Below are 22,730 nucleotides of genomic sequence, written 5' to 3' on the forward strand. Positions count from 1 at the left end.
TACCGCCAGGCTGGGGCTTCAGGCTGAAGGAGATGTCAGCCTGATGACTGAAACCATGCCTGACTAGCTCCAAGCAGGGTAAAGTTGCTCTGACCCCTTGCAGGTGAATGTCCCTCCAGACAGCAGTGCATGACCTCTCAGCCTGAGTGATGCTGTACCCGGGGCTCAGAAATGGTGTGCTCCCCTACCACCACTGAACCCCTTAAGAATAGGTCACCCTCTTACAGCTAAACTCATCAGAAATCTACCCCAATTCCTAACAAAAAATGAAACATTCCCAATTTTTCTAGGTTCTCTTGTCACTTAACAGGTCTAAGAGGTGTCGCTTAAGTTCCTCACATGTCCAGAGCATCTGGGCCTAGCCATCCCACATGGCATCCTTTCGGAAGATGTCCCCACCATTGATAAATCAAGAGCTACTTACGGTGTACTTGGGAATTAGTTCTCTATCCAGAGGCTCTGTCACCTTCAGCCAACCTGATTCTCTTTCAATTATAAATACGCCCACAGGGGGGCTGTCCGCTCCTTGACCAGTGATGCTATAGAAAACTTTGATTTCTTTGTCCCTGTTTGATTTAATCTGAAAAGAGAAAAATAAAGAGTTAGCCAGGAAGGACCCTGACATGGGTCATTTCTCTTTCTCTCCTTGATCCTTCCCTGCTCAATTCCTCCCACTGAAAACAACTTCCTTCTCTACCTGAACCAGTTTTTTGGGAAATGGGCCTTTCTCATTTTCTGGGCAGTTGATCGGGGGGATAACCCAGTCTCTCTTCTGTCTTCTGAGCCCCTGGTGGGAACTGGGGAATGTGAGCACTTCCAGCTGAGCCTTAGAGTCCTAAAAGACAAGACATGAAGAACAAAATGAGAAAGTTCTAGAGAAATGAGGTCAGAGACCAACCTCCCAGCCAGCTGAGGGAGTAGATGGTTTAACTTAATAACAGCTCAACAGTCAAAACAAAACCCAATAAACCCCTTTGCCACACAATATTGTGTTCTCTTAATAATTTAAGTATCCAGAGTTTGGGTAGTCATTACGTAATATAATATGCCGAAAGGTTTGAGGATTTGTTAATTTTTATTAATTTTTATAAGTTATTCAAGCCTGCATCACACTTATCACACACTTGTCATTTAAAATAGAACAATATAGGCTAATGCTGTAATAGAAAAGCTTATTCAGTAACTGGTTATTCAGAGTCTTCTTTGGTTTTCATAAGCCCCCCCTCCCAGCCCCCCAAAAGTGCAGTTAACCACTTTATTGATGTATAAGTTTTGGGAATTGGTACCAAGGACCACTATGGTCAATACACATTCTTTAATCTTATTATGGCATTGTGGTTTCCATTTGTTCTAAACTGAAGTATTGGGATGGGAACCAAACACCCCGTTGTGACTTATAATCAACAGTTTTTGCATGTGATAGAGAATTTTATGCACACACAGGGAAATAAGATCATTGAAGATGGAAGGGTGGGTAAGAGCTTCCAAATTGTTTACGCTAAAATGACCTAGCGGTGACAGTGTAAAAGTGCCGAGGAGAACCCATGCCCACTCACTCCGTCACTGATCACCATTTGCCAAGGATGATTCCAACCCCATCTCCTTGCTTTTAGGTCAAAACACACACGGCAAACATACAGTGTGACCAGGTTTCAGAGAACCTTCCAACTTCCACCTCATGTATCGGGTGTGTGCACACCTGTGTTGTCCTGCGTTAAGCTGCAAGGCAGCCGTGGTCCCTGCACTGAGAGAAGGCTCTAGAGCCAGGCCGTGAATCCTCATTGTGGCACCCCTCCTGCTGGGGAGGTTATTTAGCTCCTCTGTCCCGGTTTGACATCTAAAGTGTTCTTGAATTAGTACCCACCTCAGAGTCAAGGATTTCATGAAATAACCAACCAATGCAGCTGCTAAAGCACTTTTTAAACAGTGTCTAAAACATAGTCCGTGCTCAGTGACGGATAATGACCAAGATGACAGCTAAGCGAGCCTGGTTAGAAAACATCAAGTTACGTTTTGATGAAGCTATGTTTGGGATCTGGGCCCAGCAGAGGAACAGCCCGTGACTGGTTGTGGAGGCTGCGGCAACTGAGGCACCTCAGGGCCTCACTGAGTGGATACAAACTCACTCCGTGCCTGGAAGAGGAAGAGTCTGCCCTGCCGACATGAGGACAGCAGAGGACTTTCAGAGGATAGTAAATTCTGATAATCACAAGGGTTGAGAAACCAACATGAAGATCTTCGTGTGTGAGGTGAAAGGCATCACTCCTACACAGACTGAGCATGGCATACATCCCTCAAGCAAAACCAAGATGCCAGACTGACCCAAGAGACAGAGGTGCAAGGGTGGATTTAGCCTTAGCCTCTCCTCTCCCACCATCTTTACTGAGGGAAACCTGGCAAGACTGTGTACTCCCGGGTACCCAGCAACATGCCTGGATAGCTAGGAGATCTTTCTTATAGGAATTAAAAGGTTTAAGATGGTGCCCCCCCCTCCTAATGCAGACCAGACCTGACTCTGCAAGGGCCCTGTGAGCTCAAGACAGATGAAAGTGAATCTCAAAAAAGGACAACAGAGGTGCCAGCTACTACTCCACAGTCCATTCTTCCTTCCTCGTTGAATGGTTTCCATATTTTCTATCTTTAGTATGCAGTATGTGCAGGCAGAACACAGCACACTGTACCCTTTACTTCGCACACATCAGACACGCCCCCCTTACTCCTTATCACCTAAAATAAAGGTGTGATGGCTGCAGCACCAACACATTTGGATAATGACGTCTCCGTGAGGGCGGAAGCTACATGCCGGGGGAGACAGAACAGAAAGACAAGGAGCAACCTGGGCTCCTGTTGACTCTAAAATCTCCCTGTTGCCACCATTTTCCCTTGGACTTTTTTTTTTTTGCTTGTTTAAGATTTACTTATGCATATAAGAACTGGGGTGTAGGCCAGAGTTTAGGTGGGGGATGTGTGTTAAAGGATTCACCAGAGACAGTGGGGAGCAGAACAGGCAGATCTACTAAAACACACTGCCGAGGGGAGCAGCGGGCGGGTCAGGAGAGGTCTGCTGAGCATGTGGGTCAGCTCCCTGGCCGGGGATAAAACTCAGGCTGCTGTGGCTGTAGAGAGCTTGGTAGCGCTGAGAGTTTAACCCCTGTGCCACCAGGGAGGGCCCCCTGGAATTTCTCAAGTTGAAAGAAAAATGCTGTTTTGTAAAAGACAAATCACTGTGATGTGTGGTTTGACAGTATATGTTTGAACCTGTTCATGACACAGCAGACATAGAAACAGACAAATGGACAGAGGTAGGATGGAAAAGTTGACAGCTCTCTGTTTGCTCTGTTTGTTCCTTAAGAGTCTTCCACACACCACAACCCAGTAACAACTCCCAATGCTGAGTTTTTGTGAATGACGGCTGAGACATTAGCCAAAGAGCTCTGTTTAAACAGTCTGGCTAAGTTTTTCTGGTCTGTCCAATAATACCACGGAGAAAAATTAGATCTGTCAGAGCTACTAAATTCTGAGAAGATCAAGAGTCTTCAGGGAGAAAACCAGGAGCCAGCCTGAAAGGCCCTGGCACTTTAACTGTCCCAGGCAGGGAGCAGGATACGCCTGGAACAGCCCTGAGAGACATCATCTGGCAGGGAGCACCGTGGGGGCAGTTTGAAAGTGACAAAGGCATCTGGCTTTAGGTAACAGTCCTCAGAAACACCCTCACCAAGAACCTGGGTGGACAGACATATTCCAGTCATGGCCATTCCACCTGTCTGCCCGCTGAGTGTTTCCTGGGCTTTGGTAGGTGCCAGACCCAGGGCCCAATACCACGGGGAAGGCTCTAGTCAAGACTATAGTCCAGTGGGCAAAAGCTTACCCTTCCTTCCCTCTCTACTAGAAACAAGAGCTCAGTGAATCAGAGAATAGATTCTTCCCTCACCCTTGGCCTGGGCGTCAGCCAGGTAGCAATTCCCGAGTCCCCATTTATATGCCTTGGCTAGTTCTACCATTTCATATATATTCATCTATGTACCCATTATTATCTCCCTTGTACAGATAAAGAAATTCAAGCATAGACAGATTCATGACTCCCCCAGGGTTACTCAGGGCAGAAAATGGTAGTTCTGGGGTTTAATCCCAGACAAGAGTCCTCCCTGATATGCACACTCCCCACACTAGCTGTAGGATCAAGGTAACGCCATCTTGCCATTGTCTTGCCGACCCCTCGCTACCCAACAATGCAAACCCCGAGTCAAGAATCAGTTCAGTTAGAACCCCCTTGGCATTATATGAAGACAATTTTGATTCTCATAATGGGGCACCCAGTGACGGCCCTCCCTGGTGGCACAACTCGTTAAAGCACAGCACTGTGAAGCTATCCAAAGCCACTGCAGCACAAGATTGATCCCCTGCCAGTAAAGTGACCCACACAGCACGGCAGACCTCTCCTGACCTGCCCACTGCTCCCCTCAGCAGTGTCATTCCATGGATTTGCCCGTTCTGCGTCCTACTCTGTCTCTGGTAAATCCTCTCACCCCCTCCCACCTCTGGCATGTACCCCAGTTCTTGAATATATAGGTAAATCTTAAAAAAACAAAAAAAAACAGGGCCCTCCCTGGTGGCACAGTGGGTTAAAACACAGCATTGCAGGCCGACCAGCCACTACAGCACAAGTTCGATCCCCGGCCAGGGAGGTGACCCACATGGTACAGTAGAACTCTCCTGCCTTGCCCGCAGCTCCCAGCAGCAGTATATTTCGTTGATTTGCCTGTTATGCTCTCCACTCTGTCTCTGGTGAATCCTCTCACTGCCCCTACACCTCTGTTCTATATGCATTATTAAATAAATCTTTAAAAAAAAAAATGGGGGGGGGGCCTACTGCAGGACTCAGGTGAGGGATGCTGATAAACAAGGTACAAGTCCCAGGACAGTCCCACACAAAAATTACCCAGCTTTAAATGTGAAGGGTGCCGAGGCAGGGAACCCAGATTAGGCCCACTAAGAGAACAATTTCCAAGAAAGAAACACCCCAACATACTTGATGGCGGCGGTGGCGCTGGTGGGCTTCTGCCTTCAGTGTGACTTTGGCGGAGTGCTTCCTGCGGCTGGCATCCCAGGCGTGGATAAGGAAGCTTATTTCCAGATTACGCAGTTGTAGAGCCCTTTTCACTGTAACTACGCCATCATGGCTCAGCTTAAAGTGGGTGTTGTCAGAATGATAGGCTGTTCTTGGTTGACCAGTGCAAGATTCAAAATGTACTGCAGGACATAAATCACGGCAGTTAGAAAACTGTGCAGATTATAAAGACAAGTACAGTCCCTTTAAAAAAATTATTTATTTATTTATTTTCAAAATTCATCCACCATGCGAAACAAGCACAAACAAATCAAACCATAGTTGGGTGACAGATAAGTCAAAGTGGTCAATCTGATAATTTATGTTCTGGACGATTACAGGGTAACTTAATTGCAGCCTGATTCTTTTTTTCCTCATCTATTTGTACAGTGAAAACAGTAACCAGCCTAGAAAGTAACTTCTTTTCATTAACAAGGGAGGGGCACTAAAATACAATAGAGTCCCTACTGAGTCTAAAAGTTAAAGACCAAAGTACAGTGGACATGTAAGAAAGCCGTGATGCCAAGAATTAAGGTGTGTAGAACAATCCCTGACCCAAAGATAGGCACTGTATTAACGTTTGTGAAATAAATTTAATAAGCCACCTCAGCTCTCTCCTTGATTGTTTATTCAGTCCCTGTAGTATTCCACAAAAGACACCAATAACTACATATTTATTGAGTGCTGATGATATGCCTAGTTATCTGATGCAAACAGAATTGCAATCCCAAGCATAAAAGGGAAATGGATCTGTTTCAGGGGGAGAATAAAAGTTGCATAGGAAAAGTCTTTAGGAGCCCTCCCTGGTGGCGCAACCAGTTAAAACACAGCGCTAGGACCCAACGCCACAATAGTGAAGGCAAAGATAAATAGATGGGACTACATCAAGTTAAAGAGCTTCTGTACAGCAAAACAGACATTACTAAAAACAGACAGACAGCCCACTAATTGGGAAAACATTTCCTCACACAAAAGTTGTGATAAAGGACTGATCACAAAAATATACGGAGAACTGATGAAACTCAACAAAAATAAACAACCCCATCAAAAAAAATGGGCAGAAGAGCTAAAAAGACACTTCTCCAAAGAGGAAATGCAGATGGCCAGCAAACATATGAAAAAATGTTCAACATTACTCGTAATAAGGGATATGCAAATTAAAACCACAATGAGCTACCACCTCACCCCAGTGAGAATGGCACATCTTCAAACAACTAGCAACAACAAATGTTGGCGAGGATGTGGAGAAAAAGGAACTCTCCTGCACTGCTGGTGGGAATGCAAACTAGTACAACCACTATGGAAAACTGTTTGGAGGTTCCTCAAACTGCTAAACATGGAGCTTCCCTACGACCCAGCAATCCCACTCCTAGGTATCTACCCAAAAGACACAAAAACACTGATTCAAAAAGATACCTGCACCCCCATGTTTATTGCTGCTTTATTTACAATTGGAAAAACATGGAAGCAGCCCAAATGCCCAAAAGTAGATGACTGGATTAGAAAGATGTGGTACATATATACAATGGAATATTACTCAGCAACAAAAAAAAGAGAAACACATGTCTTTTGCAGCAACTTAGATGGAGCTGGAAAAGATGATGCTTAGTAAGATAAGCCAGAAAGAGAAAGAAAAATACCGGATGGTTTCACTCATAGCAGGAGTATAATGGACCAGGCGAGAAAATAGCAAAAATAATGAACAACCATATACCAGAGACATTTTGCAGGGGTGGAGTGGGGAATGGGATCAAAAACGGGGTGGGGTGGGGAGGGAAGTGCACGGGATTGTGGTGATGGCACACGGGTAACTTGGTGATGGGAAACCCGCGGGGATTACGATTGAGATGGGAAAAAAAAATGTACAAAATGATGTAAAAATAAACTGTTGTAAAACAAACAAACAAACAAACAAACAAACAAAAAAAAAAACACAGCACTAGGAAGCTGGCCGCTGCTGCTCCAGGAGTTTGATCCCCGGCCAGGGAGCTGACCCACATGGCGCAGCAGACCTCTCCTGTCTCGCCTGCTGCTCCCCTCAGCAGTGTATTTAGTCTGCCTGTTCTGCTCTCCACTGTCTCTGGTTAAGTCCTCTCACCACCCTGCACCTCTGGCCTGTACCCCAGTTCTGAATGCATAAGTAAATGAATTTCCACCAAGCTATGCCAAACATTACTGGACTCTTAAGGACAAAATAGGGAACCACATAGACAAGGTGCCTGTTTTGTTGAGTCTATGCAACTATGGAAGTGATGGACAAGTGCAGATGCCAATAATTTCAAGTGGTGGTAAGTGCTGGCTGTAATACAAAGAGGGTGATGTAAGAATGATGGGGGGGGAGTGTGGGGGTTTCAGAGCGGTGTCATTTACATTGGTTGGAGAGGGCAGGTGTCTAAGGTGGAGGTGTCCAGCTGAGACTCGAAGGACCAGCCTTGCAAAAACTTGGCCTAAGAGCCTTCTAAACCAGAGTTGGCCCAGCCTGTACATCCTACGAAGCTCTGAAGTTGGCTTAGTATCCTCCCTTTCAGACAATTTCCTCATTTCTCCAGTGGAACTTCGAAGGGATCTTTTGTTAGAAGGGCCCACTCTATGCCTGCTTTACAAGGCTGTGCCAGAAAGCCCAGGTCATCCAGATGCAGTTCTCATGTATTCCACTAGAGGGCACCCTCACAAATGTTTCTGAAGCAAAGAGCCCCACCCTTGTCAGAACAAATGAGACCACAAGTTCAATAGTGGCTTCGTAGTTAGTGTGTAAGCAACACAATTTTCCCAGTTTGGAAGATGAATGAACTGGGGCTCAGAAGTCAAGAAAGTTCTTACAACAGCAGAACTGCAACTAGCTATTAATTTAGTCTCATGGCTAGCTCTCCCCCTCTTTTTTTTTTTTTGATAATTTTAAAAGGACAGGTTTATTAGGAAAGGGCAGATGCTTGCAGAGATGCGAGAGAGCAGAAAGAGCTGCTTTGCAAAGGGGAGAGGGTTGGCACTTTCTTGAATACTTTTTAAAAATGGTTTCGCCTCCACCTACAAACTAGATGATAGAAATCTGAAGCAACCTCATGCTATTTTACTGGGTGTCTCATGTAGGGAGGGAAAAAAGCCCACAGAGCAGGCACACCAAGAAGAGCTGGTCCACAGGATAGTGCTGGTCCTTCGCAGTTCATTAAAAATAAAAACCTCACAACCAGAGACATTACAAAAGACAAACAGACATCCCACTGACTGGGAAAATATTTTCTCACACAAAGCTAGCGATAAAGGATTGATCACAAACATATACAAAGAACAGATGAAATTCAACAAAAATAAACAACCCCATCAAAAAATGGGCAGAAGAGCTAAAGATACTTCTCCAAAGAGGAAATACAGATGGCCAACAGGCATATGAACAAATCTTCAACATCACTTGTAATAAAGAAGATGCAAATTAAAACCACAATGAGATGCCACCTCACCCCAGTGAGAATGGCACATCTTCAAACAACTAGCAACAACAAATGTTGGCGAGGATGTGGAGAAAAAGGAACTCTCCTGCATTGCTGGTGGGAATGCAAACTGGTACAACCACTATGGAAAACTGTTTAGGGGTTTCTCAAACTGCTAAACATGGAGCTTCCATATGACCCAGCAATCCCACTCCTACATAAAAACACTGATTTAAAGACACCTGCACCCCCATGTTTATTGCTGCTTTATTTACAATTGGAAAGACATGGAAATAACCCAGATGCCCAAAAGTAGATGACTGGATTAAAAAGATGTGGTACATAAACATAATAGAACATTGCTCAGCAATCAAAAAAGATAAACTCATGCCTTCTGCAGCAACATGGATGAAGCTGGAAAAGATCATGCTTAGTGAGATAAGCCAGAAAGAAAAAGAAAAACACCAGATGGTTTTACTCATAGCAATAGCATAAAGGGCCAGGGGAGAAAATAATAATAATAATCAGCAACTATATACCAGAGATATTTTACGGGGGTGGAGTGGGGATTGGGATCAAAAATGGGGGGAGAGGGAGAAGTGCACTGGACTATGGTGATGGCACTCAGGTGATTTGGTGATGGGAAGCCCACAGGGATTACAACTGAGACAGGAAAAGGCACAAAATGATGTAAAACTAAACATATTATTAAAACAAACAAACAAAAACCTCCCAAGCAAACCTCTAGGGCTGGCCTACCCAACCTGTGGGGACTGGGATGGGGCAAGTAGGGAAACTCTAGGAATGTTAAAAAGAGCCACAAGAAAGGTGCAGTGTCAGTGTCCATGACTGGATTATAAATCCAGACGCCACTGGTGTTCTGAGTGGCTGTGAGCAAGACACTTCACCTGCAGGCTCTGCTGTCACAGGAAGGACACCACCCCTGGCCCAGCCTTCCCTGTCCTGACTCTGTGACACTCACAACTATGTGTCACATTTTGAAAAATCAAGAGCAGTGCAAGTAGAAAGAGAATTATTTCTATTCTTTTGGACAGACAGGCTGGGAGACAAGCATTTGCTACACAAACAGATGAAGCATAAAATGACAACAGCAAGAAAAGGCAAAGCCCCTCAAGGATGGACAGACACTGCCCTTTAGTCTAAACTAACTTTCAACAAACAGATTTTTCCAACCAGTGAAACAAGCTGTGTTTCAAATAACCCTCCCCCAACTCCGCCTCCCAACAAAAGAAATGGGGCAATTGGACTGTGTTTGGGGGCTCATCACGTAAACAGAGAACAAGAAGCCATTTTATCCTGCTGAATTCCTCTCCACCCAAGGGCAGCGAGAGCTGGGACAAGCATGAATGGACTTGCCTGGGGTGGCGGACTGAGATGAAAATGGCTTTGCAAATACCTTGACGCAAGACAACCTGCTCAGAGCATCTAGTCTTTAGCGGCCGCCCACTGGGCAGCGACAGGGGGGAGGGGTGTGCGGGAGGGACCTGCATCCCAGGTGCTCATTAAGGCCCATTACCTTTCTGTGCAACCTGATCCTGGGCTGGTTACACAGAAATTATAGGAAAGGTTGAGGGGATTTCCAGCTCCCACCAGGCTCTGGGAAGCTCCTATATCCCTGGCAGGGCTGGGCAGTGTCTGGGCCACAGCAGAGGCTGCCCTGGGACACAGAGGCAGGGTCCATCCATTCTCATAATAAAAAGTTAAACAAATGCAGCAGGGTGCCCTCCTCCCTTAATCCTATCATCTCACCACATGGTCTAGAACCCAAAGCCCAGTGAACCCAAAGCCCTGTCACCATGGCGATGCCAGCCTCAATGAAGAGCTCCCATCCCCTCCATGGGCTATCTTGTTGATCATTTAATGCGTGTCAGACATCAAGGACCAGCACTTATAATTCATCTCATTTAATGTTTGAGCTAGTATCATCCAGGACTCCACCCCCACTTTTTTAAAGATTTATTTACTTGTGCCTATAGAACTGGGGTACAGGCCAGAGGTGTGGTGGGTGAGAAGATTCGAATACCAGAGACAGAGTGGGGAGCAGAACATGCAGATGGACAAAGTAAACTGCTGAGGGGAGCAGCGGGTGGGTCAGGAGAGGTCTGCCGCGCCATGTGGGTCAGCTCCCAGGCAGGGGATTGAACTCATGCTGAAGTGGCTTCCGAGAGTTTCATAACAATGTGCTTTAACCTGTTGCACCCCCTAGGAAGAGCCCCCCCTGCCCCCGTCATCCCCTTTTTTCAGACAGGGAAACTGAGACAGCTAGTAAGTATTAATCTGGACTGAAACCCAGACAGCTGAAGAGTTTATCTTCTACCTGCTGTCTCAGGCTTCGCTGCAAGCCAGACCCTGGCACTGACTCTTTATGCCCTTTTTTCTGACTGAACCCCCCCCACATCTCCAATCAACCTTTGGCTCAGATAACTAGCCCTGGTTGGGGGGGGGTGGGGGGAGGGGGAGGAAGGAGTGTCTTGACTCCAAAGTCAGGGCCCCTTGTTCCCATAAGGAAAATAAGGATATTCTTTCCAATACCAAGAAAAGGAAGACATAATGAGAAACAAGAAAACATGAAAAGGACATTCCAGAACAGTATGGAATTCTGCACTCCACGGGGTTAAGAGAAATTGGAGTGCAAGTGGGAGGGAAGACAGGGGGGCTGGAAGAGGGTAAAAGGGGAGGTTTTTGTGTTTAAAGCATATCTTCCTTAAACATCTTTGAATTACCCTGCTGTTAAAATGACGGTGAATGGCATTTGAAAAATAACTTGAAAGGAAAAGCATCTTTAACACACGCTGGAAAATGACAAGGAAAAAAACCGGCAGCCCCTGCCCAGCACATGTGGCCACAGCACTTCAACTCCAGGATCAAGTTCAAATACAAATGAGACCCAAGTGCGGGCAGCAGGCAGCATTCTCGCTTGAGTTGCCCCTATCCCGCTTCAAGGCGGCTTCCCTCCACCCCTGCCACCCCTGCCGGCCAGGCGCTGGAATTTGAGTGGGTAGGAGAAACCTCACTATGCTTTCGGGCCAAGTTGAGATTGAAAGGTGCAGCCCGGCCATGAACGCGGGCTGACCAGAGCCGACTTATCTGGTAACCAGCGGGGCGACCCAGTGACTTAGAAGTAAGTCTGGCGGGGAGCGGCTCCCCTGCCCGCACACAAAGGCCCACATTATGGCCTGCTGCCCTCCCGGCGGGCATTTCCCACGCTGCACCAAAGCACACGGCATTTAGCATTCTTTCAAGGACCATTTGAACTTGAGCACTCAGCCTCGGGAGGAGAAAGTCATACATGACCTCAAGGGCAAGATCAGAGAAACTTCTGAGGCTCCTGGGGGCTGGGGGTCCCCACTGCCATGGCTTACCCCCAAACCACTGGCTTCGGTCTCCAACCTCAGTGCTGAAGATGAAAAAGATGGGCCAAAGGAATTCTGGGAGAAGGATGCTAAGTTAAGGAGGCAGCAGCTTCCTGCTGGCTGGAGCAGAGCAGCCCCAAAGGCCTAATCCAATCTCCATTTCCTCACATGGCACCAGGTGAGTGTTTCTGGAATGTCCTCCTTTGATGGGTGTTTATGGAGCACCCATGCCCATGCTCTACATTTAATTCCATGTTCTTTAAAAAAAAAAAAAAAAAGAGCGGGATAAAGACCAGCTGAGTCCGCAATTGGGGAATACTGAGGAGACCGAGTTGCACCTCTGTGACACTGATAAGTCACTAGCTGAGTGTGTCCATTTGCTACTGAATGCGATGAACAACTCTGCTAAGAGCCTCAAGAGGCACAGCTGCAGCATTCAGGAGCCCAGTTAAAAACAAGGAAACTCAGGCTCAGGTGAGAACTTGGCCAAGCGAGAACTTGGCCAAGCTGCACAGCTGTGAACCAACAGAGTATAGTCACTGAGCCATGGGCCAGACGCTACTACCAGGGGTCCAGAAGAAGCTGTGGGGGGCCCTCAGGGGCCCTGAGGGAGCCTGGCAAGTCAGCTCAGGCAGGTGAATGGGACAGCTGGAGAGTAGTCCCCCAGCCCCCTCCTCTCTGTCCTTGGATGAAGGCTTGGTCTGGGGATCAGACCACCGGCAGCCAAATGAAGGAGGAAGTTTTAACCTTCAGATTCAAGAATGTTCTGCTTTCGGTCACCATGTTGTATTAGTGAAGTAAGAGTTCCTCTTATTGGTCAGCTTAAACCCTAAAAGTTTCCTGGGAAAAATAAGCAGCCTGGAATATCATGTTGTCTAACACAGAGGTTGTGTCCACAAAGCCCGTGTATTGTGTTCTAGGGGCCTTGGCTGGGGCTTCTGTACCCCGTCAAATATAACTTGACCCCAGGAATTTGCTTTCATGAAGTTGACCGAATCCCTCCCAGTCGAGCGTCCTCAGATAAATTACCACTGGTCTCTGTCTTTTATTAACCTGCACCCTGAGAGCAGGTGTTAGGCACGAACACTGCCCGGAGGGCAGCAGGGAGCAAAGTCCTCCTCAGGCCCTTATCTGGGGAATGACTGGGGCGGGACACAGGGACAAAACAGTTTGTTGATGACCCAAAATACAGCCCCAGCCCCTGCAGGGGCACAGGGAACAAAGGGGTGAGCACCCTCAACCTCCCCATTTTGCTCCTAGCTCTTCTAGGCCACCAAGCACAGGCTACGACTCACTCCCTGGAGTCGGTTTCCAGGTCTGTGGCACCGAGGCCGCCTCATCCTCTTCCAGGGGCTGCTTCAAAGGTTCTTCCTTCAACTAATATAACTGGGCTCTTGCTCCTTCCCATGCATGGTTCATCCTGAGGCCTGGGAGGTAGAACCCCTGGGGACCCTGCCCTCATGTGTCGGGAATGAAAGTGTAACAGGAAAACAAGCAGGTAAGGGGGTTCTCCCAGGGCTTCAGGCAGCAATTAGGGGAGACCTCGGAAGGGGGCATGTGAAGAGAGACTTCTCGCTTCTGGCTGCAAGTCAGAGCAAGGCAGCGAGCCAGGTACAATGTGGGAAGCAATTGAGAGAGGGTGCCCACCACCCCTCACCGCCTACTGGGAGCTGGGCCCGTCCAGGTGCTGAAGAACTCAGCTGGCTGCTCCCGGCCTCCTGGAGCTGGGTCCCCGAGGTCTGGGCACAGCGCTGGGTCCTGCTCCCCTGGTCTACAAGCCCAGGCCTCCCCAGGGCCCTAATCCTGCTCAAGAATAAGGCCACACCAGAACTGAGCTCAAGTCCTTTACCTTTCCAGGCCTCTCCAGTCCATGGATAAAACCTGCCCCAGGCTGAGCTCCCTACCCACCTGCTGGGGCTGTTCCTCCTACATCTGAGACCTGGCTTGGCTTCAGTCCTCCAGTGTGGAATGAGCAGGCCAGGAATCTCATTCCAATTCCATTTTAGAATGGGAGGAGGGGAAGCAAAGGGAGGAGCTCCTCCTTGGAAGAGCTCGCCCAGGCAGACAGCAGACAGCAGAGGTGGGCGCGGGACTCCCGCCCTGGCAGAAGGCAGGAATGAAGAACAAGGGGGATGGCCAGGCCTGTGGCTTTCACGCCAAATCAGGAGAGTTCTCCTGTCCCGGCTTCTGCCTATACGGTTAGGTCACTAACACTCACCCGCCTGCCGAAACACAGTGGTGGTAACCGATCTGGGCCCAGGGCTGTGACCCAGGAAACATTCCTGTGGCCAGGTTGGGCAAGCGCTGGAGATGTTTGCTTATTGATTAGGAAAAAGGCCTCCCACTCACTCCAGTCTGCTGACTTTTCCTTTCTGCCGGGCTCCCAGAGGACAAGGAGGGCACAGGATTCCCAGTTCTAGCTAAAATCCCTTCCCTCCAACTCTGTGTCATAGACCCTAAGCAGCAGGAAGGGCCCCCTGGTCTTACGTTGGATAAGTGCCTCTCACACCATTTTCATGGGGGCTTCTGGGGCTCTCACATGGACCCTTCAGGGCTCTTTTATAACTGCTGGGGCTGGCCTACCTAACAACAGGTTAGGATGCAACACTGCAAGCTGGCCACAGCTACTGCAGCAAGTGATCCCCAGCCAGGAGTTGACCCACACAGCACAGCAGACCCCTCCTGACCCACCCGCAGCTCCCCTCAGCAGTGTACTTCATCGATCTGCCTGGACTGCTCCCCACTCTGTCTCAGGTGAATTCTCTCACCCTTTGCCCCTCTGGCCTGTACCCCAGTTCTATATGCATAAATAAATATTTAAAAAATATATCGAAATCTGGACTATGGTGATGGCACATGGGTGATTTGGTGATAGAAGCCCACGGGGATCACAACTGAGATGGAAAAAGGTACAAGATGATGTAAAAGTAAACTATTATATTATTGAAATATATATAGAGAGAGATATCAAAATCTAAAAAAATAACAACTGCTGGAGCTGCCTGGGTGTGTGTAGCATTGGCTCCTGCCCCGGGGCAAACTGAATTGGGATCTACATGGCTGGGCCTGGGGCACCCCCAGAGAGCACCCAGTGGGGTGGAGAATGGCTCTAGACTGGCTGCCCTTAAGAGCTCTTCACATTACCACAGCAACTAGTGAGGAAGTGTTGGTTTCCCAAGTTTTATCAGCCCAGGAGTCAGCTGTTAGGTCACTCTCAAGGTCACACAGCAAAGGTGTAGAGCTGGGATCAAACCCTAATCTACTAGGCTGACTCCAAAACCCCCAGTCTTCAGCCCTGCAAGGACCAATATCCACATCCTGATCTGGATGTTAAGCCCCCTCGCCTCCCCCTCAGCTACCTGTCTGACAACAGTAACTCCCCGTGTAACTCATTATCAGGGTGCTTGGTCACCCACATCTATAGTCTTCCCCAAATTTAAATTTACGAGCAGTAATTTGTATATAGTAGAAAACAAGTGACGACACTATGACATGGCATGATTCATAAAAGCTAAGAAGTGGAACCATCTATCAGTTGATGAATAAATAAAGGTTAATAGATCCCTACAATGGAATATTACTCAGCAAGAAAAGAGTGAATTCTGACACATGCTATGCCACTGGCGAACCTTTGCCAACATGCTGAGAAGCCAGTCACACAACATTATTACAGGATCTGGTTTACATGAAATGTCCGCAATACGAGGTTAATGGCTGCCTAAGGTTTGGAGTTGAGGGTGGGAGGAACCAGAGGGTGGCAATTAAGAGGGAGGGGTTCCCTTGGGGGCTGATAAATATGCTCTCGCACTGTGGCTGCATCCCTCTGTGAATATGCTGGAAACCAGCTGAATACTGTATGTGTGCGAATATATGACGTGTGGATTTTATCAGTGAAGTTATTACAAGAAAAAAAAGGGGGGGGGCCCACCCACCCCGCTGACGCAGCAGGCTAAAGCACAGCACTATGAAGAAATCCGCAGCCACTGCAGCATGAGTTCAATCCCTGGCCAGGGAGCTGACCCACAGTCACGCCAGACCTCTCCTGTCACTCCTCACCTCCTCTCCCAGTGTATTTCAGTACATCTGCCTGTTCTGCTCCCTTTCTGTCTCTGGTGAATCCCCTCACCAAACCCCCCACCTCTGACCTGTACCCCAGTTCTGGTGTACATAAATAAATCTTAAAAAAGCAAGGTGACAAGCCAAAAGCACAAGGCTCTCATCCACAGAGAAGCCCCTGTGACTTCTTGACATGTCTCAGATCCTCGTCTCCCCCCTTCCCAATTCACTGACTCCCCGACCTGCATCCCTTGACATCCAGGTTTTCTAATACTTGGATGTGAACACTAATATTGTCAAGGAACTTCTTCTCCAACTTCAACTTCATTTGCCCAGTGAATTAACCTATATAATGATGAGCTAGAAAAATATACCGTGTAGCTACTCAGCAATAAAAGGAACAAAGTTCCAGCAGCACAGATAAACTTAAAAGAAAGCATTATGCTAAGTGAAAAGAAGACCAGGAGGAGGAGAGGTGTTTGGAGATTGGCTTCAATTAGTCTGGGGCTGGGTGAGGAAAGCAGGGCAGGGTATTTTTAAAAAGTGCACACGAGACTACAGATTGCAATTATATGAAAAATCTAGGAAATCAAAAACAGAAAGCAGGTCCCCCGGTGGCTGGATCTGGGGTGAAGTCTGCAGTGACTGCCAACAGGCCGCCAGGGCCTTGTCCATCATCAAAATGTCTAAATGCGGGTGTGGCCACAGTCACCCAACTGTGTTTAGAAACGTCCCCTCAGGGTGGGTGGGTGGGTGGTGTGTAAGTGAATTAGGCTGCAATGAATCTAACAAAAAGTTACAAGGAGGAAGACCCCAGGAGTCCTAATATCAAGACAGAATTCCAGGAGCCAAATAACACCCAGGTCTGGGTTATAAAAAGTGGGGAGGGAAAGGAAAAGCTGTGGGTAACTCCTAATAATAATTACAGGAGTCTTCATGGCCCTCCCTGGTGGGTGCAGCGGGTTAGAGCGCAGCTCCATGAAGCTATCGCAGCCACTGACCCACATGGCGCGGCAGACCTCTCGTCTGGCTCACTGCTCCCCTCAGCAGTGTATGTCAGTTGATCTGTGCGTTCTGCTCCCCACTCTGTCTCTGGTGAATCCTCTCACCCCCACCCTTCTGGCCTGTACCCAGTTCTCATATGCATAAATAAAGTCTCCAGTACAGTGGTAGGCTCCTGTGCTGGGCCCTCATGCTGTGAAGTGGGTGGGCTTTGCTCCCCATCCCTTGATGCCAGAGTCCCTGCGGCCAGGGAAGCCTCTGACCTTTGCTTAAGGTCACAGAGACCTGAGGAAGTCCCCGGGAGAACCAGCCAGGGCTGGCTTAGCTGCCAGGCCAAAGCTGCTCCAGGAGGTCAAGAGCAAGGCGAAGCAGGTGCCCACCCATGCTGCACCAAGGCAGTGCTCAAGCCTGACCTTCTCTCGTGGGGCGCAGGTCCCAGGAGATGCACACCAGCATTCCCGTGGGCACTGTGCAGGCGGGCACAGCAGAGCACCTCCCAGGCTGTAAAGACCTGCAAAAGTTGCTGCAAAGTTGTGCCTTTTGCATCATTCAGCAACCCAGGGACAAAGTCTGGAAACCTCATCCCCATACAAAGGACAAACGCGAGGCTCACGCCATTTTCAAATGTGGGTTGTGCCGGGAAAACTTGGGCTCTCTGCCTCTCACTTTTGGAACCAAATCTCCTAAAACAGCCGCAAAGAACAGCTGGCGGCCAGGGCTGCAGCAGGGAGGCTCTCCCTGCAGTCTCGGTCACATGCACGCGCAGATGACTCCAGAACTCACGAACAAGTGCTCGCTTGTCCGGGGGTGCTCACAAGAGGAGGCTTTCTCTTTGTTAATGGAGGCCTGCGTCCTTTTTCATGCTCGAGAACAAATGAGCATTGACAGGAAGGCGGCTGCTCCCCGGGGCTTGCTACGTCTCCTCCTCTGGCTCTGGGGGTGAACTCGCTCTGCGTGCTGGGCTCAGGCTCTGCTTTCCCAGAAGCCCCCAGCAAAAGCCAAGCTATCTGGGGTGCTCCCTCCAAGAAGCGTGGCCAGCGACATGAAGACCCACTCATCGCTCCCATGTGGGCCTGGCACGTGCTGGTCAAGAGGACAGGCCACGTGGCCCAGGTGCTGAAGAAGCAGGACGGGCCCTGTCCGGGGAGCGGTCCCCATCTTATCCTGCAGGCTGTGGCTCGAGAGCCACTTTCCCTTGCCTGGTCCTTCCAGCATATTTAAAACTTGCATGAAAATCTTCACAGGCCATGTTAGTGGCAGCGGGTCGTGGCGAGGACCCCTTGGGATGAGACGCCACGGGGCGACGAAGCAGAAGACGCTCGTGTGAGCCAAGGTGGGGTGACCTTGACAGCACTGTGGGGTGAGCAAAGGTGCAGAGAGGTGCAGGGGGCTTGCGGTAGGGGGTGCACGCATGTATGTTTAGGTACAGAAACCAGGAGGCCAGAGGCGTGGCCGTGGGGGCGAGGGTGGCTGTTACTGGCTTTCTGTGTTTTATTTTTCACATTAGTTGACCTTTTATAGTCATGTGGACATCGTGCCCACTTATCAAGTTAAAAAACTTGCTGAGGGGCCCTCCCTGGTGGCGCAGCGGGTTAAAGCACAGCACTGAGAATCTAAAGCCGCTTCTGCATGAGTTCGATTCCCGCCTGCCCCGGAGGTGACCACATGGCGCGGCAGACCTCTCCTGACCCGCCTGCTGCTCCCCTCAGCAGTGTACTTCATCCATCTGCCTGTTCTGTTCCCCACTCTGTCTCTGGTGAAGCCTCTCACCGCCCCTGAGCCTCTGGCCTGCACCCCAGTTCTGTATGCACAAATAAATAAATCTTTAAAAAAAAAAAAACTGGTATGTCAATCACCTTTAAAAAAAAAAAAAAAAAAAACTTGCTGAGGGCCCTCCCTGGTGGCGCAGCGGGTTAAAGCACAGCACTGAGAAGCTAAAGCCACTTCAGCATGAGTTCAAACCCCACCCCCAGGTGACCCACATAATGCAGCAGACCTCTTCTGAGCGCCCACTGCTCCCCTCAGCAGTGTACTTCATCAGCCAGCCTGTTCTGCTCCCCGCTCTGTCTCTGGTGAATCCTATCACCGCCCCTGCATCTCTGGCCTGTACCCCAGTTCTGTATGCATAAACAAATAAATCTTAAAAAAAAAAAAAGCAGAAATATGTCAACAGAGAATGGGTTAATTAAGTGGTGGGCATTGACTCAATTCAAAACCAGGCAGAAACTGAGGGTCGCCAGAGCACATCTAAGAATGGAGTAAGCTCTGTGCAAGATGGCAGGCACTTGGCTTCAAGAGAAAGCAAGACCGGAAAGAGAACGTACTTAGATTATCTTTAGATTTCAAGGAACTAATGCACAGGCTTCTGAGGAGGTGAACTATTGATGGAGGAAGTGAAAAGGCAGGTGGGAGGCTTGCTTTTAGATTCTTATCATTTAAGGTGGTTCATGTTTATTTTCCTATCTTTTCAGGAACCGTTTTCTTTACAGAGAAGGTTGAACAAGGAGAAGCTCCGTTTCATGGCTGGCTCCGAGGGGCTGGCCCTACATGTGGGTCCCCAAACCCCTGGTGCAGACTCTTCAGTGGCATCATCAGAAATAAGACACGAGACAGGAGGGGGTCTGCCCAGTTCGTGCAATTCTGTTTATGGTTTGGGAAGTACATTCTCCGGGTTAGAATCTAATGACTCAAAGGATGAGTGCTGTTTTTCTTGAGTCCTGCTTTAACAGAGGGACACTGACCCATGGGGCTCGTCCAGAGGCGAAGGGGCAGGGTGAGAAGTTGACCTCTGTGAAGAAAGGGACAGACTTGCGGGAGAGACAAACGCTAAGATGGTCAGGGCTGACGGTCAGGGCTGACGGTCAGGGCTGACGGTCAGGGCTGACGGTCAGGGCTGACGGTCAGGGCTGACGGTCAGGGCTGACGGTCAGGGCTGGCTCCTAGCAGCGTGCAGTGGCAGCTGAGAGCGAGACAAGGGCCAGGCCACCATGTAGAGGAAGGTCTTAGGCTGAGAGCTGACCAACAGCTGCTGCCGACCTCACGGGCGCCCAGGGCCCGGGCCCTGCTGGCCACCAGGCCCGCGTGGAAGCCAAGTCTGGGTCCTGGTCTCAAATGTGCCTGTCAGCTGCATAACTGGGGGAAACTAACCCCTCAGTTAGCCTTTCAAAAATAGTTTCCTTTTGCCAAATACACACAACACAGGTCTGTGGGGAAGATAAGAGCTGTCTCCAAGGGCAGCCAGACTGCCTGTAGGTGACCCTGCTGTTTCGATCTTTTCGATCTTTTCGGGAACTGGCAGGTCCTGCTCTGCCTGTGAGGTCGCCCTGCAGGGGAGGCAGCAACTCCTCAAAGCCTGAACTCAGACCCCGCCAGAGCAGCCCTCCTCCACCCAAGTGCGGTGGCCCCTTGCCTGGGGGGAGCTTTTCAACCTGGGCATGTCATCATCCTCCCCCACCCTCTACCCCTTCCGTCTTGGGACCTCAGGGGGCTGTCTGTCCTTCCTCAGGCCACCTCCAGGAAGACTCTCAGTGAGCACCTCTCATTTGAGCCAAAGTTCATGTCTGTGGGGGGCACCAAGGAAGCTGTGCACTCCCCAGAATGATGAATAAACCTGGAGGAGGTTCTGAATCCCAAGAGCTCTGGACTAGACTTTGTGGTGAGAAGGCTGAGAGAATGAAGGGCTCTGCCTGCCAACGCCCCTTCTAGGATGAAAGCCCAGCTCCCTAAGACCCGGCTACCTCTGCCACCAGACTGCCCTCCCTCACCTTGCTTGATGCTCCAGTCAGCACTTGGGGTGCCTTCCCCAAGTCTGGATCTGATGTTCCCTCTGCCCCAAGACTGGCTTCTCCCCCAATACTCTTCCCTTCACTCAAAGGCCACTGCACATGCAGCTGCTGGAATCGACACTGCTGCTCCCCAGGAAAGGAGAAGGTTCCAGGTTCCCTGCCCCACCCAAAAGGAAGGTGAAGCTGAGCCAGAGAAGAATCTGGAGAGGAGACAGAAGATGGAAGCAGGATGGAGCCAGGAGACCTGAGGGAGACACATGGGGCAGAGGCATGTGAAGAAGCAGCTCATGTTTCTTGACCCTAGACTGGGTGAAACAGACGTGGGTGAGAGACCCGTGGGGAGGTGACTATGGCAGTGTTTCTATTGATTTTGTTTTTGCTCTTTTCCTCCCAGACTTGTCTGGCCATTATGACCCTTTTCTATGGGTCCCGGCCAGAAGGAGCTTTAGTCCTGTGGCGGGCTTTCAGGCCTTGCTTTGGGACCATCCCTTTTGGGTGGACTTTTACCCACGAGGGGGTGGGTAACTTCAGGTGTTCTATTTAGAGACTATATTCTTTATCTTTTCTATCTTGCACACTAAGTTCCTTTCCATTAAAGGTCTTGTACGTTTTGTCTTGATGCAGCAGATGGCAGAACCTATTTAGAGTGAGCAGGTTTAGGGGTACAGGAGAGTCCCGCTGTGGTAACACCTTTACCTAAGTTCTGTGAGACAGGGATTTTGCCTAAATGTCGCCTTCATTCCTGTACCTCCACCTTGGAGCACTTAGTAGGTCCTCAACCGTTATTTGCTGAATGAATAAATGAGGTCTGCCTCCCCCGAACATCTAACCAGAACCCAAGCAGGGCCGAATGCCCCAGAGCCAATCCTTGAATAGGGGCTTCAGATGAACCCTGAAGACAGGGGCCACCCAAGATGGCCATGCTACTGAAGCTGACGGGCGGGCCCCTGCTGTGGCCATGAGCTTCCACCCTTTTCCAGATACTGAGGCGACGGGCGGGCCCTTGCTGTGGCCAGGAGCTCCCACCGCTTTTCCAGATACTGAGGCAGGGGCTATCAACCACAGCAGAAGAGGGGCGGGGAGGCTCATGAGCCAGGACCACCTGCCACAACATCAAGAGCTTCTGCAAACTGGTGAGCGCCATGGCTCCCTTAACCTATGGAGAGGTACTGCGGCCTCATTTTGGAGATGAAGATACCACGTCAGAGATGAAGCCACTCGCCTGAAGTCCCACAGCTAAGAAGCAGGTAGAGCTGTGCACCGAACTCCCCTGAGCTCCCACCCTGCCCCACCTTTGGGTCTGCTCTGTTAGCAGGTCTCCTCGCTGCTCCTCTCTGCCTCCCCACCCCAGCACAACTCACCAAGTGGTCGAGGGGCCGTTTGCCCAGGAGCCACTGAGCTATTGTACTAAAAGTGTGCTGTCAGCTGAGGCCAGGGCGGGCAGCAGCGTGGACAGCAGACAGGGCCCACTTAGCAAGGGTTTTGGGGCACTTTCAGCAGCACAAGATCTGGCTCTAAGAGCTGTAAATAAAGTTGTCTCAACAGCCCTCTAGTGCTTGAAAAACCTGAAGAGTTACCTGGCCATCGCCAAGGGCTTTAATTGCTTCCATGAGAGCACAACCTTTGGGTGTTAATTCCCAGAGCACCTTCCTGCCTTCTGGCATAAAGGTGACCAGCCAGGTGAATCATAAAGGTGTGGGGGAGGGAGGTCTGGGGCAGGAACATCGATTAATTCCACTGGAGGACGGTGCCTGAGCCAGCCCTGGCCAGTAGGGTGAGCACATGCCACGGATGCCAGTTTTAAATACTTTCCCTTCTCATTCTTAATGCAGCATTTCTGCTGACTGGGCAGGAGGTTAGGCCGGTCAAGCTACAGCTTTCTCTTCTCTTCTAAACACCCTTTTAAGCCATTAGCCTAGGCTCAGCTGGAGAGCCTGCCTGCCTTTTGATTACACAATACATCAAACTGATCTCGGGTGTC

General features: G+C 49.4%; 1 protein-coding gene across 1 annotated transcript in view; it reads right to left on the bottom strand.

Annotated features, from left to right (window-relative positions):
• CDH1 (cadherin 1, type 1, E-cadherin (epithelial)) overlaps positions 1–22,730 on the bottom strand; it is a 59,779-nt gene that overhangs the window by 11,485 nt on the left and 25,564 nt on the right. Inside the window, exons 3-5 of the mRNA XM_004690438.2 lie at positions 5,030–5,250; positions 698–835; positions 425–580 (exon numbers count right to left, since the gene is read on the bottom strand). Coding sequence (XP_004690495.1) covers positions 425–580; positions 698–835; positions 5,030–5,250 — 515 coding nt within the window. The remainder of the gene's footprint in view (positions 1–424; positions 581–697; positions 836–5,029; positions 5,251–22,730) is intronic.

This window comes from Condylura cristata, unplaced genomic scaffold, assembly GCF_000260355.1.
Source record: "Condylura cristata isolate star-nosed mole 26May11 unplaced genomic scaffold, ConCri1.0 scaffold00028, whole genome shotgun sequence".
Taxonomy (NCBI): domain Eukaryota; kingdom Metazoa; phylum Chordata; class Mammalia; order Eulipotyphla; family Talpidae; genus Condylura; species Condylura cristata.